Source organism: Aethalodelphis obliquidens, unplaced genomic scaffold (genome assembly GCF_003676395.1).
Source record: "Aethalodelphis obliquidens isolate GAN/ISIS:26980383/991018 unplaced genomic scaffold, ASM367639v1 scaffold11, whole genome shotgun sequence".
In the NCBI taxonomy this organism is placed as follows: domain Eukaryota; kingdom Metazoa; phylum Chordata; class Mammalia; order Artiodactyla; family Delphinidae; genus Aethalodelphis; species Aethalodelphis obliquidens.
Window position 1 is genome coordinate 15,795,700 of NW_020837955.1, and position 16,911 is coordinate 15,812,610.

The 16,911-nt window shown below is 53.7% G+C and overlaps 2 protein-coding genes across 3 annotated transcripts in view; one reads left to right on the forward strand and one right to left on the reverse strand.

Annotated features, from left to right (window-relative positions):
* The window catches only part of ZFYVE27 (zinc finger FYVE-type containing 27), a 100,344-nt gene that overhangs the window by 23,697 nt on the left and 59,736 nt on the right, over window positions 1-16,911 (forward strand). The window contains exon 12 of one of the 2 annotated variants that reach the window (XM_027112239.1): window positions 6,970-7,296. The exons of the other annotated variant lie outside the window; for it this stretch is intronic. Coding sequence (XP_026968040.1) covers window positions 6,970-6,983 — 14 coding nt within the window. The 3' untranslated portion in view covers window positions 6,984-7,296. Of the gene's footprint in view, window positions 1-6,969; window positions 7,297-16,911 lie in introns of those variants that run through there. 2 annotated transcript variants of the gene reach the window in all.
* SFRP5 (secreted frizzled related protein 5) lies at window positions 4,785-10,626 on the reverse strand. The gene is made up of 3 exons (XM_027112242.1): window positions 9,643-10,626; window positions 7,394-7,471; window positions 4,785-5,843 (listed from the first exon to the last, which is right to left on the reverse strand). Exons 1-3 carry the CDS (start codon window positions 10,163-10,165, stop codon window positions 5,497-5,499), a joined length of 948 nt encoding a protein of 315 aa, XP_026968043.1. The 5' UTR covers window positions 10,166-10,626; the 3' UTR covers window positions 4,785-5,496.

Here is a 16,911-nt window from a genome sequence, read left to right on the forward strand (position 1 = left end):
AAGTGGGTAGATAGTGATCTCTATCTTGTGTGGCTGCTGTGAGGATTAAATGAGATAGTCCACTCCAGGTGGGAAGCAAGGTGCCTGGCACATAGTAAATGCTCAATAAACACTAACTCATTTCTCTCATTCTGGCTATCTTTAGGAATATCAAAACAACTCTGCCCTGCATGGCTTAGAACAGCAATTTTTTTTAAAACTAGAGAATAATCATAGATTATTTTCAGGAAAGAATGAGGCCAGAGTATAGTTTGAAAAAGCAGAGTCAATATTTTATGTTGGGAAAATGAAAACAATGTCTAATGGTGAAATACAGACTATAGCACAAGTAGCTTTCAGGACATGGGATTCAGAGTGTGAGAAACATGGTTTTCATCATTGGGGGTCAGTGGCCTCATAGAAGGAAAGCCACCTCCTTGTCCCCTTGAGGTGCGTGTGAGGGCCTCAGAGCAGGCCAGTGATGGACATCTTCAAAGTGCAGGTGCCACTGGGAAAATGGAGCCATGGAGGGTTTTACTAGCAGTGGATTGTGCCTTCCCGCTGCCTGGGGTCCACAGCATGGAGAGGACCAAAGGTGGGATGGCCTGGAAAGCAGATTGTCCGTTGTAGAATTGGATGCCTGGTTTAAAAGATGCTTCCCAGTTTGTTCTCAGGGACCAAGTGAGGGGACAGTAGCCAGGTCTGCGACAGCCCTGGAACCTGCTGGGCAGACCTGGATGGATGGCCAGCTCCCACGGCCTGGCTTGGGTTGAGGGTTCTGGCCATCTTTTCATGGGTTGCTAGTGGTGGGGAGCAGCCTCCAGTGAGCCTTGGCAGACCTTGAACTGGCCGTGGTTTGTGGGGTCTTTGGGATTTGAGGTCGCTGGCCACCTGGCTCTCAGAGCTGAAGCCAAACGAAGTGCCATTTTCATCCCTTTGTCTCCATGGAAGCTTCGAGGCCCTGGCTCCAGCATCTGTCCTGCAGCTGGTGGCTCTAAGATCATAATACCTACGTTTATTGAGCACTTGTACTGGGCAGTAAGCTGAGTGTGTCATCTTATTTAAACCTCGTGACTGTCCCCAAAGCTAAGTTCTGCCATTAACTCCATTTCACCAATGAGTAAGTGGAGGCCTAGGGAGGTTAAGTAACCTGCCCCAGGTCACACAGCTAGTAAGCCATGGAGCCGCAATGTGAACCGTGCCACAGGTGCTTGTGGATGCCTCAGAGAAACTGGTCACCATAGCAGTCCTGGCTGTCACCTCCCTTCTGTTCTGCCTTGTTCCCACTAGCTCCAGGAGGTTCTGAGCCATTGAGCTAACAGGAGGGCCTGCCCACCACCAGCCCTAGTGAAGTGGGCTCAGCCTCCAGGGGAACAGAGGCAGCCTTGTGGCAGGAGCTCCCCCAGCTCCCAGCACTGCCCCATCTCCTTGGCTGGGTCTGTTGCAACACCCTAGGGTAGCACATTCCATTCTCTGGCACAGCTGGGGGCTGGAGGTTCTGGATTCCCCTGGCCCCAGCAGAGCCTGCTGTCTGGGCTGGGACACTGGGTCCCAGCCACACACATTCCAGCAGCAACCACCCCCCACGTTGGATTTCCCAAGGAGTGAACTTTAGCCAGGATTACAGTCGACTAAACAGTTGTGGGATGTGAGCTTCCTTTGTGGGACCCGAGAGGCTGGATGCTGATGGGGCTGAGACAGGAGGAGGGGCGAAGGGGTGGGCTGCCCTGGGATTCGGGAGAAAAGCCATGGTTCAAGGATGGCTCTTCTGCTGCTCTCAGGGTGCTTGGAGTGAGATCTGAGCAGGGTCCCCAGAAATCTTCCTGGGAGGCAGGGTAACAGACGCATGGCTGCTTGTACTCTGATCCTGCCCACCTGTCCTCAGCTTTGCCCCCTGCAGGCAGTAGTACAGGGGTTAAGAGCATGGGGTCAAATCCTAACCACACCACTAAGTACAGCTGTGTGTCCTTCAATGCGTTCATTAACCTTTCTGAACCTCAGTCTCCTCACCATTAAAATGGGGATAATAATAGTACCTACCTCAGGAGGCTTAAATTAAAATGCCCAAGTGCTTGAATATTTATATATTAATGGACTTGCTATATACTGAATGCTACTATAATATTATATGTCTTCTTTTCTCTATTGCCCTACATATTACCTGGGGATGTATTTTCTGATGCAAAACCACAAATGTGAATTCTCTCCCGCTTCTGGAAGTAACAGTTCTGGCCTTTAGATAAGATGTTCCTGTCTTTTCCTTGCTTTCCTGCCAGTAGCATTTCTTAGTTGATTAACAAATCAATTAGGAATTTAATAAGCACTTATTTTGTGCAGGCACTGTGCTAGGTCAAGGCCTTTGGTTAATAAAAATACTAATTACCATTTAATGAGCATCTTCTAAATGCTGGGCATTGTTGCCAGGTATTTTTCATACATTTCCCTGCTTAACACTCAGCCGCCGTGTGAAGTAGACAGAATCACTCCCGTTTTCCAGCTGGGAAATGTCCCCAATGTCACATGGTCATTAAGTCACAGCACTGGAAACCAGAACTGGCCTCTTCTCGCCTGATCCTGAGTGTCATGGGCCTACCCCAAAACCCTTCTGTTCTCTATCAGAACTCTCATTTTGCACCCAGCTGAGACACTTCCTCTGCTCCCTTGCACTTGGACTGGCCATGTGACTTAGTTTTGGCTGGTGAGCTTAGTTTTGGCTGGTGAGCGAGAAGTGGAAATCTACCAGGTAGGACTTGTTGGGAAATTACTGTTTTCCTGATCAAAAGGACCAGAGGCAGCTGACGCGCCGCTTCTGCTCTTAGCCCTTTCCCGCCTTGCTCCCTGGAATGTGGCTGAGAAGTTGGGAGGAGGAGGCACCACCCACTGGCAGAGCAGGAAGGCAGAATGAGCCTGGGACACGGACCTCGCACCTCCGGATCTCTTGAGTGGGGAAGCCCCGCTGTTTCTGGAGGGTTCTGCTCCACGCGGTCAGATGCCGTCATTCACCGGTACGCCGCGCAGATGCTCGCTGGGCACCACCAGCCGCCCGTCTCAGGCTGGCCAGGAGGGGGTGTTCTGTGGCCGAACTGAATGCAGGGAGCGCTCAGGCCTTGCAGGGCCTCCTTGGTCTTTGGTCCCAGGGAAGAGACTGCCGGGGGCTCTGACGGCAGGTGCCGGGGACAGAGCCAAGGTGCAGAGCAGGGCCTGACCCCTTTGTGGCGGTGGGTGAGGAGCGCCTTGCTGGGGCCTCGCAGGATGGGCTAAGGGAGCCCCTCCCCGCCCGCTCCCTCTCATGGGCTGCCAGCACCTGACAGAGGTCAGTATTGTGCTCCGGCCAGAAGCAGCCTGAGTCCTGTGTGTTCAGTGAAAAAAGAATCCCTGGTCCTGGTTGACCCTAGAAGGGCCTGTAAATATTTGGTCGGGGTAGGAGGCTGGGAGACAAGGGGCGGTTTCAGGGAGCCAGGTGGGCTGGGCAGGCTTTGGGCGAGGGTGGGAGGCAGCGGCTTCCTCAGAGGTGAGGAGAAACACGCAGGCCGCGGCCGCCCCGACCTGTGTGGGGCACCTGACTGCCAGGGAGGTGACTTATGGGCAGGCTGTCAGACCACCTGTGAGCCCGCACTGGCCCCTTGTTTCTCTGTGGCAGTGCGCTCCTCTGAGAGCTGTGGAAGCAAGCTAGGGTTTTCCTCACCTCAGGAGAACGTGGCTCCATTGTTTTGGAGGATCAGCAGGCCTTGACTGGACTTGGCATCCCAGCTGTACCCCAGTTGGTGAGGAAAGCCTTCTGGGGGTGTCCCCAGCCCCCTGCTCTGGTACGTCTGCCCTGTCCCTCAGCATCTGCTGGCAGTCACCTCAGGACTCTTTCCGGGCACCACCCCTCCCAAGTTCTGGACGCGTTACTGACAGCAGCCTGTCACCTCCGTTTCAAGGCTTCTCCCCTCACTGTCCCATCCAGCTCAAGGTAGCAGCCTCCATCTGCACTGAGCTCGCTGAAGAAGCCCCCTGAGGCATTATAGCTGGTCCGCTCCCCGCGTGCAGGACCAGGACCCTTCCAGCCTGAGGTAGCCTCAGCCCCTCGCCCTCCTGCCTTAGCTGTCGGCTTATCCGGATGGAGGTTCTCAGCCCTGACTGCACACCGCCCCAGTGGGCATCTAGAAATGCTGATTTTGGACCACCCTCCAGAGGTTCAGATTTAATTGATTTAGAGCAGAGCCCAGCAATTTGTAAAAGCTCTCTAGATGATACGAAGGTTTATGTATTAAAATGCAGGTGTGGGGTGGGGCCTGAGCTTCTGTGGTTCTCACCAGCTCTGAGGTGATACTGATGCTGTGGTCCAGGGACCAGCTTGGAGTAGCACCTGTCCACACCATCATCTCCTACACGTCCAGTGCCCAGGGGTGTTTGAGCTCTAGGGGTAGGAGTGACACCTTTAGGCCTCTGGGTCTTCAGAGGCCCAGCCTTTTGGGGGCTCCTCAGAGCAGGCACTGCCCGTGTCAGGGAGATGCTGCAGGACTGTGGGAGCCTTCTGATGGTGGGAGAAGGCTGGGGAACTTGGCATCTCTGTCCTTCCTCTGAGACAAAAGGACAGTCATCTCCATCGCTCAATTAGTCTCGTTGTGAGGATGAGAAGGGTGACCCTCTCTATGTGTTCTCGGGGGATCCTGCGAAAACATGGGAATTGCTCTTTTTAGGCATTCCAAGTATGTCTGTGTGGACAGGCCGTGGGTTACAAAAAGGCCTCTTTCGCGAAGTCGTTTCTGAACACCCCACCGAGGAACCAGCTGATAAAGAAATCACCTGGTTAAAACCAGTTTGTTTTCTTTGATTTAATTAAAAACTTAAAAAAAAAAAAGAAAACCAAACCCTACCTGCATCAGTCTAGTATCTATGGCCTCACAGCAGTAGCAGTAATTTACTGGTCATCAGGATAAAAGGGACATGCGGAGGCTGAGGAGTGCGCGTCTGGGAGCGGGGCTGGGCTGGGCTTCTCTCCGGTCCAGCGGGAAGGGAAACGGGCAGAGACGGGGAAGGAGGGGAGGCGTGCCTGGAGGGCACTGTGACCCTTTCCTTTTGGGGGGGCTACAATGAGGACACGTGAAGGGGCCCTGGGGGCCAAGAACCGTCCCTCAAGTAGCTCAGCCTAATACCAGGACTTCCCTCTCCCAGGCGAGGCCCCACCGCCAACAGAGGGGAGCTGACACCACCGGCTATCCTGGAAACCACCTCCTCAGGCTGCTTAGAGCTCTCTTTTCTCTCTGCCTACTTTCTCCCAACTGAGAAACCTCTGCTCCTATAGGAGGAAACCTTCAAGGACCCCAGAACCCCTCGGTCAAGGACAGCCTGGCTCCATGTCCATCCCTTAGTGCCTGTGCTGGTAGCAGCTCTGCACGAACCACCCTCCGGCAGGGGCTGGGTCAGCCTGGGAGTAGGGGGAGGCCAGGTGGGCAGGAGGAGAGAGTGCGCCCCAGGGGTGGAGACAGAGACAAGGCACAGCTGGCTGGGTGGGGCAGGGAGGAGTGCCCTTCAGTGGGGCTCTGCGGCCCCATAGAAGAACGGGTAGTAGAGGGAGCAGGGGTAGGAGAACATGAACTTGACCGCGAACTTCATCTCCTTGTTCTTCTTGTCCCAGCGGTAGACAGCCGTGAGCAGCAGCTGTCCGTCCACTTTGCGGCCCATGACCAGGAAGCTGCCGGCCAGGCTCTCCAGCTGTGGGCAGGGGCAGCCAGCGCCGTTCTTCATGTGCAGCACCAGCCTCTTGGTGTCCTTGCGCTTCAGGGGCCCCGGCTTGAGCAGTTTCTTCTTTTTCTGGGCTCCAATCAGCTTCCGGTCCGCGTTCTCTATCTTGATCTCTCTGATGCGCATTTTGACCACTGTGTGTCGGGGTGGACAGAGGGATGGCCTGAGAACCGTCACGTTTGCTCAGGACGCTGGTGGCCCCATGCTTGGTGCTCTGCCTGAAGCTCCAGGCCTGGGGCTTGGGGAGATGGAGCTTCTGCATGTACACGCTGACATTTATGAAGCTCCCATCATGTGCTGGACTCGCACGGGCATTATCATGTTTCATCCTTGAGGCGTGGTGGGGAAATGAGGTTTGGAGAGGTGGTGATGTGCCTGAATTCTAGAGCCTGGGTTGAACTGAGGTCTGGCCTGTGCCTCTCCATGACACCAGGTGCAGGGTGGAGAGCTCTCCGTGGGGAGTGGAGCTGGGTGTGGGCTCCCTGGGGAAGGGAAATATTGGGGGTGGAGCTGACCAGTTGGAGGGAGGGTTTGGTGGAGGGGGCGTCCTTGTGATGGAGGAAGGCTGGATTTCATGATCTCTGGGGATGCTTCCAAACGGATTTCTGGCTGCACGTGTGTGTGTGTGTGTGTGTGTGTGTGTGTGTGTGTGTTGCAGGGGGTGGTGTTTGGAGCAGTGGTGGCTCTAAATGCTAGACAGCCAGCTCTGGCGGGGGGTGGGGGGGCCCTTCTCTGTCGCATGTGCTGATTTCCATGGGTAAGTGCTCCCACCGTGACCCACTGAGTCACGGAGCGCAGGGTTGGGAAGCACCGCGTACAACCAGCTCTTGCTGGGCGAACCCACTGCTGTAATTTGTGTGCGACTGTGTAGTGTGGGTGGGAGTGTGGAGTGTGGTGCTGTGTGTTTTTGTGTGTGAGAGAATGTCTGCGGTGTGTGTAGGAGTGTGAGTGTGTGGGGTAGTGGAGGAGGTGGTTGAAGGCCAGAGAGCCTAATGGAGTTAGCGGTGGTCACTTAGGCCAGGGTCCTCCTTCTGCGGGCCTCTGGGTCCCCATCTCTGGGAGCAGCCAGGGAGAAGCCAGAGAATAACTTTGGCCACCCAGGAAAGGACAGTGTTATAAAATCTCTTTCCTTCTCCCCCACCCCCTCTTTCTCTCTCGGGCACGCACACACCTTGCAGTAGTAGTGTCCTCTTTCCAAACAGACTAACGACATCAAAGACCTGTTGCAGGAAGGATTTCATTGCTTTCTCTTTTTCATAGACAGAGGAGGCTAAGACACAAAAGGGGAGCTGACCTGGCCAAGACCACATGCTGGGCTGCGTGGTCCGCACAGGAGCCAAGTCCTGACTGCCCCAGGAATGGGGACGGATGACCACAGCTCCCCTGGCCAGAGGTGCATCAGGTACTAGGCAGAGGTGCCCAGGGACGAGGGGGCTGCACTTCCATCCTGGAGCCCATCTCTCCCCTCTGCTACCTCCATCCATCTCTGGGCCAAGCCTCCTTCCCCTAAAGAGAATCCAGCCCTGGAGGCCCTTCTGTAGAGAGTGTCAAGGGAGGGCTGCCGGAACCCTGGCCAGGGATGGACCATGGCCTTGAGGGGCTTTTGAAGTCCCTGGGATGACGTGCAAAAAAGAGGTACATTCCTCTGGGGAGAGGGCAGTGGCCACGTGGGCTCTACACTCACCGAAGTCGCTGGAACACATCTGCTCCATGAGGCCATCAGCGCTGTGCTCCATCTCACACTGGGCGCAGATCTTGGTCACTGAAGAGAGAAGCAGGGGTGGGGAGAGGGGATCAAAGTCCATATAGCCACTTAGGGTTCAGGCTCCCCCACTGACCAGCCACCTCCCCCTGCCAAGCCTCCACTTCCTCATCAGGAAACAGGATGATGATAATGGTAATGCTCACTGAGTGGCTGTGAAGTTCAAAGGGTCGTGAAGGGACAGAACTGACCAGGTGGGCATGATTGCCCCGTGGCCCTGGCAGCTGTGACCATGATGTGCACTGTCTTTTTCTAAATTTTGTCTCATTTAGTCCTCAGCCTATGAAGTAGGTATCGTTATTCCTCTTTTTTCTTTCTTTTTTTTTTTTTTTTTGCGGTACGCGGGCCTCTCACCATTGTGGCCTCTCCCACTGTGGAGCACAGGCTCCGGACGCGCAGGCTCAGCAGCCATGGCTCACGGGCCTAGCTGCTCCGCGGCATGTGGGATCTTCCCAGAGCGGGGCACGAACCCATGTCCCCTGCATCGGCAGGCAGACTCTCAACCACTGAGCCACCAGGGAAGCCCCATTATTCCGCTTTTAAAGAAAAGGAAACCGAGGTCCAGAGTGGCTACCCAAGTCTGCAAAGCTAGTGAGAATTGAGCTTAGAACTCAGGATTTGTGACTCCTAGACTAGTGCTAGGGTGGGGATGTTTGCGGGGTCTTTCTAGGAACCCAGGCTCCAGACAGGTGGGTAAATGAGTGACGCCGGCAGGGCAGGGACTGTGGTAAACTGAGGAGCACCCAATTTAGCATTACCAGAACTTCCGATTTTTCAAGGGAAGCCAAAACTCTTTTTGTATGAAATATTCTCAGTTTGTCTGTTGGCCACACAGATACCTCGGGCTGCCTCTGGTCCTACCACACAGCATCTGACCTCGCTCTGTGTCTCTGCCTTCTGGTGGGTGCCCCATCATGGGGGAGAAAGGGGCTCAAAGCGGGTGAGAGTGGGAGGGCAGAGCCAGGTGGGAATCCAAGCCTGGGATTTCCCTGCTTTCCAGGATGTTAATATTTGGGCTCCAAGAAAACCAGAATAAAGGAGCCATGCCTAGGATCCCTACTGGGGACTATGCTGTCTCTGCTTGAGCTGCGTCTTTCTCCCCTGCTTCCTGGTCCCATTACTAACCTGAGAATAGGGGGTTTCTCTTCTCTCAACACTCTTTGGTCACAGGACCCCCACCCAGCTGCAACTCTCAGATCCTGTGTGGGTGTGTAGGACTGGGGACTGCATGGGTGAGGTTAGCTTTGAGGGGTGGGTGGGGTGTGGTGGAGTCCAGTTGTTTCTGGGAGGCCGGGTCAAATGGAAAATGGGGGAGTGGTGCTGCCCCTTGGGAGAGTCCCAGAGCCAGGGGCTCCCTAGATTCTGGGTATTAGCCACCCAGGCAAAGCTGCCCTGCTTGGTGCCACTGTTTATTCTCCTGTCTGGTGCCCAGCCTGGGCTTACTCTGCCTGGAAGGAGTCTGGAAGAGGGGGTGCACAGTGAAGGGGGGGCTGAGATCAGAGAGGAATTAGGGGTAATGGGATTGGGGGTGGGTGGGTGGGAGGTGGCACTTAGGATCTCATAAATGTTGGGAACCTGGGATTGCTTCCTATTTTACAGATGAGGAAACCAAGGCTCAAAGTTGAGCAACTTGCCCAAGGGCTCCTTGTCAGGGGCCAAGCCTGGCAATCTGCTCACTCTTCTGCACTGAGCCTTACCCAAAGGTCTCCCAACCTGGGGGACTGGGGAAAGAGTGGGAAAATTAAGGGTTCCCACGTGCAGAAAATGGGGACAGGGTGGAATTCATAGCCCAGAGTGTGCTTAGCAATCGTGGGCATTTGTGGGCTGAGAGAGGTGATAAGGCATTTATTGGAGGCCTCAGGATGGAGTGACAGCATTGGGCTCCCCCAGGGATTCCAGAAGCTTGGGAAGGTGGGAGCTGTGAGGGAAGTGGGGGAGGTTTCAGGAACGGAGTTGGAATTGGGGAGAACCAGTGGGAATGTCCACAGCCGCAGGTGGGAAGGCTGGTAGGCTTCGGGCGACATGCAGGGCTGAGCAAAGACGTGTGTGTGTGGCACCTCTGGGGGCTTGAAGAGCTGTGCTAAGGGGTTGGGGGAGCGGCATCTATCCCGTCGGAGCGCGCGGGGCGCTGGGGGCTGGGGGTAGGGAGATGGCGGCGGCGGCAGCGCTACCTGGAGGCGCGGTGGCGGGCAAGTGCCCGAACTGCACAGCGATGCAGAGGTCGTTGTCCAGGGGGAACTTGTGGCAGTGCAGCATCTCGGGCCAGGGAAAGCCATAGGCCTCCATGAGCGGCGCGCAGCCGGCGCGCACGGCCTCGCACAGCGAGCGGCAAGGGTAGATGGGCCGGTCGAGGCAGACGGGCGCGAAGAGCGAGCAGAGGAAGACCTGCGTGTCCGAGTGGCAGCGCTTGGCCAGCAGCGGCAGCCAGCTGCTCGCCTGCTGCTTCACCTCGGCCAGGCTCTCGTGCTCCAGCAGGTTGGGCAGCCGCATGCGCTTGTAGCCCACGGTGTGGCAGAGCGGCAGGTCGGCGGGGATGTCGAGGCACTGGGGTGGTTTGGAGTATGAGCGCCCGTGCAGCGGCTCGGTCTGCCAGCCGTAGTAGTCGTACTCTTCGCCGCGCCCCGGCGCCCCGTGCAGCGCCCCCAGCAGCAGCGCCAGCGCGGCCGCCCGCGCGCCCCCCGCCGCCGCCCGCATGGCTGCACAGGCCCCCGATACTCCTGCCGCTGAGGTCGCCCAAGTGGGTGGCAGCCTCGTTCCGCGCCCGCGCGCACAGAGTGATCCTGGCGCCTCCCACCTTGAAGCTCCAGCCCCGGCCTCGCCGCGCGCCCCAGCCAATCTCCGGCCGCCCGGCCCCCTCCCCGAGGCGGGGAGGCAGGGTGGCGCCCCCCCTGCGCCTCCTGCCCCGCGGCCTGTGCGTCCCGCTCAGCGCCGGCTCCTGCGCCCCTCTCCCGCTCGCCCATTCCCCTGCCACTGACCCAGCCTCGCCTTGCGCCTCTCCCCGGGGCTCCCTCACTTCCCTAGGCTTCTTCCTCGCCCCTCGCCTTCTCCATCCTTCCTCCTTATCTCTCTCCGCCACAGCCTCTCCTGTTCCTTTTCTCACTCACTTCACTTGGTTATCTCTCCGTCTCGGCCCTTACCACTCTGCTCTGTTTTCTCTTCCCTGACACCTCGGTTTTCCCTTCTCTCGGCAGGAGGCTCCTGGCTGCCCACACCCTCCTGGTCCAGGCAGGCAAGTTCTTCACTCCCAGTCCTCACGCATTTATTGAGCTCCTGCTTGGTGCCGGGCAGCGTGCTGACTGTGTGCAAGGCTCGAGGTGCTGGGGAATCAGAGAGGGATATGATCCAGAACCCACGTCTGGGACATCACAGCTTAGTGGGGGCAAAGATAATCATACCTACTATTTAGTGAGCGCATATTAAGTGCTTCAGACACTGCACAGCACTTCACAACCTTATCAACCGTTTCCAATGATAGCTAACACTTATTGGGTGCTTCCTATGTGTCAAGTCTGTTCTGAGCATATTGCATAAACTACCTCATTCAATTCTTATAATAATGCTATTAGGTGGGCAGATACTATTACTATCCTCACTTTACAGATAAAGGCACTGAGACAAAAAGGTTAAGTAAAGATTGGTGCCAGGACTTGAACCCAGGAAGTCTGATTCCAGAGTGAGAGCCCAGATATGACCAGGACGTCTGGGTTCTGAGTCTGCAGGCTTAATGACTGCGGTGGGAGGTGCTCAGAGAGGTGAAGTAACTGGCCCTTGGTCACATTGCTAATAGATGAAGGAGCCATCATTTGAGTCCAGGTGTTGGGTTCCAAAGGCCAGGGTTTAACTACTCTGCCCTAAGATAAATTCCAGCCTAGGGTAGGAAACGCTGAGGGAGGAGACTGTACCTCCTCTGGGAGCCTAGAGAAGGAAGGAATTGAAGAGGATATCCAGGGAGGCATCACAGAGGAGGCAGCTTTCAGGAACCCCATGTCTGGGGTCTTTTCCTTGTCTGGACCCTGCCTGCCATTGGCTTTCCTGTGGGAGGAGCTTTGGACAAGAGGCTTGGGGGTGGTGGTGGGGGGCTCCTTCCTGAGAACCTAGCTGGGGAACTGACTGTGTGCAAGGCTCGAGGTGTGTATCCCACAGATGGGGCTACAGAAATACAAAAGACATAGGCCCTGCTTCATCTGATCCAGTTGTGAGAAAAAGACACAAGGCAGGGCAGAGGAGGCAGAAGAAAATTAAGCAGACAGAGCCCTAGGGTGGGACAGGATGTTCTTTTGATGTCCAGGATGACCTAGTCGGGTCTGGGGAGAACAAGCTTTCCTGCCCCTTCTCCCTCTCCCAACCCCAGTGTGAAGAGGTTCTGGGGATGACCACTCAGAAGGTGAAGGACTGCTCTCTGCAGGGCCAGACAGTGTAGTAATGGTGCAAGAGCCTGGACTCTGCAGATGGAAAGAGCCAGGTTCAAATCCAAGTGTATACTCTCTGAGTGACCTTGGGCAAATACTTAGCCATTCTAACCCTTCACTTCTTTGTTTGTAAAATAGAACCGCCTCAGCAGTTATTGTGAGGGGCAAACAGGATGGTGCATGGAAAGAAAGCCTCCTGCACAATGCCAGCACATAGTAGATACCTGGGAATGTTAGATTGCCAAGGGATGTGTGACTTTAGGGGAGAAATGCGTGTGTTCTGAAAGCTCCCTCGGACACCTTGGCCCTGGCTCTGGTTTGGGACGCTCAGCGGCAGCTCTGCTCCTTGCACTCCAGCTTACCCCTCACCACCCGCTCTGGGCTTGGCAAGGCTTCTGCACTCCGGGGGAGCTGTGGTTTCAGTCCCTGGCGGGGGTGTTGGAGTTCCCAGATGGTTGTACAAGGTGCTGGCTCCCTGTGTAGCTGGTCTCCTGTGCTGTTCTTGGCATCCCAGTGCCTGGCCTGGACAGAGTGAGGCATTGTTCCTGCTGCTGCTTATGTAAGGACTGCACATGGTCTGAGAGCCAGGAGAGTCTGTACCTGGCAGTTCCAGGGGCTCCGAAGAGCAGAGGGGCCAGGCTAGAAACTTCCTGGAAGAGGAGGATGGGTAGGCTTTACCCGGCAACTTTGCCTTGCGGACCCCTGCGGCGCCCTGATATGGGGCCCATGATGAGATTGAGGAGGGAAGCCCTTCACAGGAAAGGAACCCAGGTGGGGGGCTACACCCTGGGGTAGCTGTTCAAGGATGCTCTCCCCCTGTGGCCAGAGAAAGGAAGAGGCTGCGCTCTGATGTCGTATCCCTTTCTGATGAGGCCGTCCCAGGGCCTAGGCAGCTGGCTGGGACACCTGGCATGCTGGGCATCTGTCCATCTTGGAGCGTCGGCTCTCTGTCCAGGCACACGTTTCCCCCAGCTGATGGAGGGAACCACTTGTTCAAAATGTGTATTCATGGTTTGTTGTGAGCAAAGTTCTACATAGAGAACTCTTAGATTAAACTTGCTACTTATGGGGAATTCCCTGGCAGTCCAGTGGTTAGGACTGCGTGCTAAGATCCCGCAAGCCATGCGGTGCGGCCAAAAAAAAAATTGCTAATTATGTTATCAAATCCTACATTTTTCTGCTTTTTTAGTGCCTACTTCAGTGGTTCTCCTTGTGGTCAGGGTTCCCTTGAGGGCCCCCAAGTGCCTTTCAGGGAGTCCGCAAGGTCAAAATTGTACGTAATTTGAAGATCCACTCAAGGTGCAGGATAGACCAATGGATTTTAAGGATTTTACTCTGTTGAGTAAGAAAAGTTTATTGATGCGGATTCAGATTCTACATTACAACCAACATTTAAGGAATTGTCACCTGTCAATTTTTTTGTAGTATCAATTTGATAGCCATAATATCTAAAAAGGCTATTAAAATACTCTTCCAATTACATTTCTCTGTAAAGCCAAATTTTCTCCATATATGTCAACCAAAACAACATACAACAGATTGAATGCAGGAGGTATAAGAATCTGACTGTCTTCTATTAAACTAGACATGAAAGAGATTGCAAAAGTGTAAGACAGGGCTTCCCTGGTGGCACAGTGGTTAAGAATCCACCTGCCAGTGCAGGGGACACGGGTTCGAGCCCTGCTCCGGGAAGATCCCACATGCTGCGGAGCAACTAAGCGCATGCGCCACAACTACTGAGCCTGCACTCTAGAGCCTGTGAGCCACAACTACTGAGCCCGTGTGCCACAGCTACTGAAGCCCGCGCGCCTAGAGCCTGTGCTCCACAACAAGAGAAGCCACCGCAGTGAGAAGCCCGCGCACCGCAACTAGAGAAGGCCTGCACAGCAACGAAGATCCAACGCAGCCAAAAAAAAAAGGTGAAACAGTGCTACTCTTCTCACTAAATTTTTTTGTTTTGTAAAATGTAATTACTTTTCACAAAAATTTATGTTGACATATAAGGGATTATTACGGTTATTTGAAATGAATTAATATATAAATTTTTTCTCAGTTTTCATTTTAACCATTGTAGATGTGATATAAATGGTAGATATCTATATAAACAAAAGTTCTTTGATTTAATCTAAAACCTCAATAATTTTTAAGAGTGTAAAGAGGTCCTGAGACCAAAAAGTTCAAGAACCACTGGCTTACTTCCTCTGTTCATTTCTGATAGAGGTGTATAAAATCTACTTTGTGAGGTTTGCTAATTTTTCCTTTTCTTTTCTTTTTTTTTCTTTTGATTCAATTTTGCTTTATATACTTTGAAGCTGTGTTGTTAGGAGCATAAAGTTTCTTTTTTTAAAAAAAATTATTTATTTATTTTTGGCTGCGTTGGGTCTTCGCTGCTGCTTGCGGGCTTTCTCCAGTTGCCGTGAGCGGGGGCTACTTGGCTACACTTTGTTGCGGTGCGCAGGCTTCTCACTGCGGTGGCTTCTAGAGCACAGACTCTAGGTGTGTGGGCGTCAGTAGTTGTGGCGCACGGACTTAGTTGTTCCGCAGCATGTGCGGTCTTCTTGGACCAGAGATCAAACCCGTGTCCCCTGCATTGGCAGGCAGATTCTTAACCACTGCGCCACCAGGGAAGTCCCTGGAGCATAAAGTTTTGTGATTATTGTATGTTCTGGTTGGATTGTAATTTTTATCTGTATGAAATAGCCTTCTTTGTTCCTTTTAATCTTTAGTCTTGGGAAAAATAATTCCATGAACTAACATTTAGCTAATGCCTGCTGTGGGCCAGGCATACACGAGTAAGAGTCTCAGTCCCAGCCCATGTGGAGGACACAGACACACGAAGGCAGTGAAGTGTAGTGGGAGGAGCCAGGGCTTTGAGTCAGCCTGACTGGTGGTGAATTCTGACCACATCCTAGTTGTGTGTCTTTGGACGCATGTCTATTGAACTTCAGACCTGCGTTTATTCATTTGTAAAATGTGGTTAGTAACGTTTATTTACTGGGTGGTCGTGAAGATTTACTAGATAAAGGATGAGAGAAGCACCTGGCAGAGTGCCTGGCGTACAGTAGCTCTGTGATCAGAGCTATAACAGAGCCAGGAGCCAAGAGATCTGCCCCATTCATGCCTCTACAAAGCCTCTGGGAGAGGCAGTGTGTAGCAGTGGGGAGTGCACCATGCTTGGATTCTGAAGATCTGAGTTGTATGTTTTCAACTTAATAGCAAGTCCTTCCCACACCCTGAGTCTCAGTTTACTCATCTGCGGACATGAGGAGGAATGCAGTCTCTGCCCTGCATTCTCCATGGGGCTGTCTTGAGGATAGTGAAGAGGAAGGGGGCTGGAATGATGATGGAGGTGAGGCTGTGAGGAGCCTTGGCTTGAGGTGGGACCTCTTCCATCCCTGGCTGTGAGGAGGTCCTGCCAGCACAGGCTTGCCTGCCTCCTGGAGGGCTGGGATGCCCGAAGAGATGAGAAAGAATCTTGTCCTTGTTCCAGAGCCTCCTGGAAGTATCTGCCTTTTACAGTCTCAGTGTTCCTCTGCTGGGACACCTGTTTTCATAGCAGCTGCTGCTGAGTGCTCAGCAAAGAGCGCAGGGTGAGTGGTCTGTGAAGTTAAGAGAACTATTAGTGCTAACAGGGAACCACTTCTATTGTCCCCCAGCATCCTCCCATCCCCCACCACTTTCTATAAGAGGAAACTAGAACTTGACCTTCCTGATTTCCAGTCCAGTGCTCTTCCTACCACACCTACAGCACTGCTTTACTTTCCAGCGTTTTAGTTTTGTTGATTGCAAAGTCAACATCTGTCCCATAGGCCCCCCGCTGCGCCGAGCCTTCCTGCTGCACAACCTGTGCTGTGGGCAGCAGTTCAAGAAGGCCTGTTCAGGATCTCTGGGTGCCCTGGTGGCAGTGGGGGCCTGGTCCTGGAGGGGCTGGGCTCACTGTCACTGAATCGAGTGGCTAGGGAGGTGACGTAGTCCTTCCTTCTATGAGCCCGGGCACCAGCAGGCTCTCCATTTGTCCTGGATCTCATGTAGCTCTGCAAAAAAAGCAGAGGCCAGTCTTGTCTTGGGCCTGCGCCTTGGTCTAGTCTAAGAATGACTGTCTGAAGTACAAAAGGAAGTGCGGTGGAGGGTGGGCACGGCTGGTAGTCTCTGGACAGGGCTGGGATGGAGAGAAGGCTGAGTAATGCTCTCCTCTCCTCTCTGAGTCCCCAGCACACCTGGGAGCCCTGAGATGTGGCTGGTGGGCAGCCCAGCTAGAAGCACATCAGAGAGGCAGCCAAATGTTTGGGTTAAGACCACAAACCCTGGGGACTTCCCTGGCAGTGCAGTGGTTAAGACACCACGCTTCCACTGCAGGGGACACAGGTTCGATCCCTGGTTGGGGAACTAAGATCCCGGATGCTGTTGGCATGTTCAAATATTTAAAAAAAGGAGGAAGAAGAAAAAAAAAAAAACCACGAACTCTGGAGCAAGACTGGATTCTAATTTCCTCAATGCTACTTGACCTTGGGCGAGTTATTTAACCTGTCTGTGCTTCAGTTTCCTCATCTGTAAAATGAGGATAATAACAATAGTGCCTTATAGGATTATTGGGAGGATTAGAGTTCATTTAAAAAGTGCTTGGAATGGTGCACAGAGGAGAGCTTTCTATATAATTGTTAGTTAAAACTATTGAACGTTGGTACGACAATGGTCTTTAGAGACTGTCACCAGATTCTGTGGCTCCTTGCTCCTAAATTTCTCGTAAATACACCTGTGCTGTCCCTTTCTCACTGTTGCTCCTCCTCAATGCTGTCCTTCCTCACTGCTTGGGGCTGCCTTCTGGTCTTATTTTCCACTCTGCAGGAGCAAATCATTTCAAACTGCAAACACGGTAGCCTCACCCTTCAGCTCGAGACCCTCAGTTGCTCTGATTGCTTTTAGCATAAAGTTCCTCCCAAGGCTCCAGGTAGGCCAGGCCTTCTGGCTGGGCGCACTCGTAGAACCCCAGACCTCCCTGTGCAGCCCTCATCTCCTGTTCATCATCTCACT

Excerpts from the sequence above, each read along its gene's own strand:
- SFRP5 (XM_027112242.1), bottom strand. The coding sequence starts at position 10,165 with ATGCGGGCGGCGGCGGGGGGCGCGCGGGCGGCCGCGCTGGCGCTGCTG. Across the intron at positions 7,472-9,642 it reads GCCCGCCACCGCGCCTCCAG|TGACCAAGATCTGCGCCCAG; the intron begins GTAGCGCTGCCG and ends TTCTCTCTTCAG. Across the intron at positions 5,844-7,393 it reads GATGTGTTCCAGCGACTTCG|TGGTCAAAATGCGCATCAGA; the intron begins GTGAGTGTAGAG and ends CCCGACACACAG.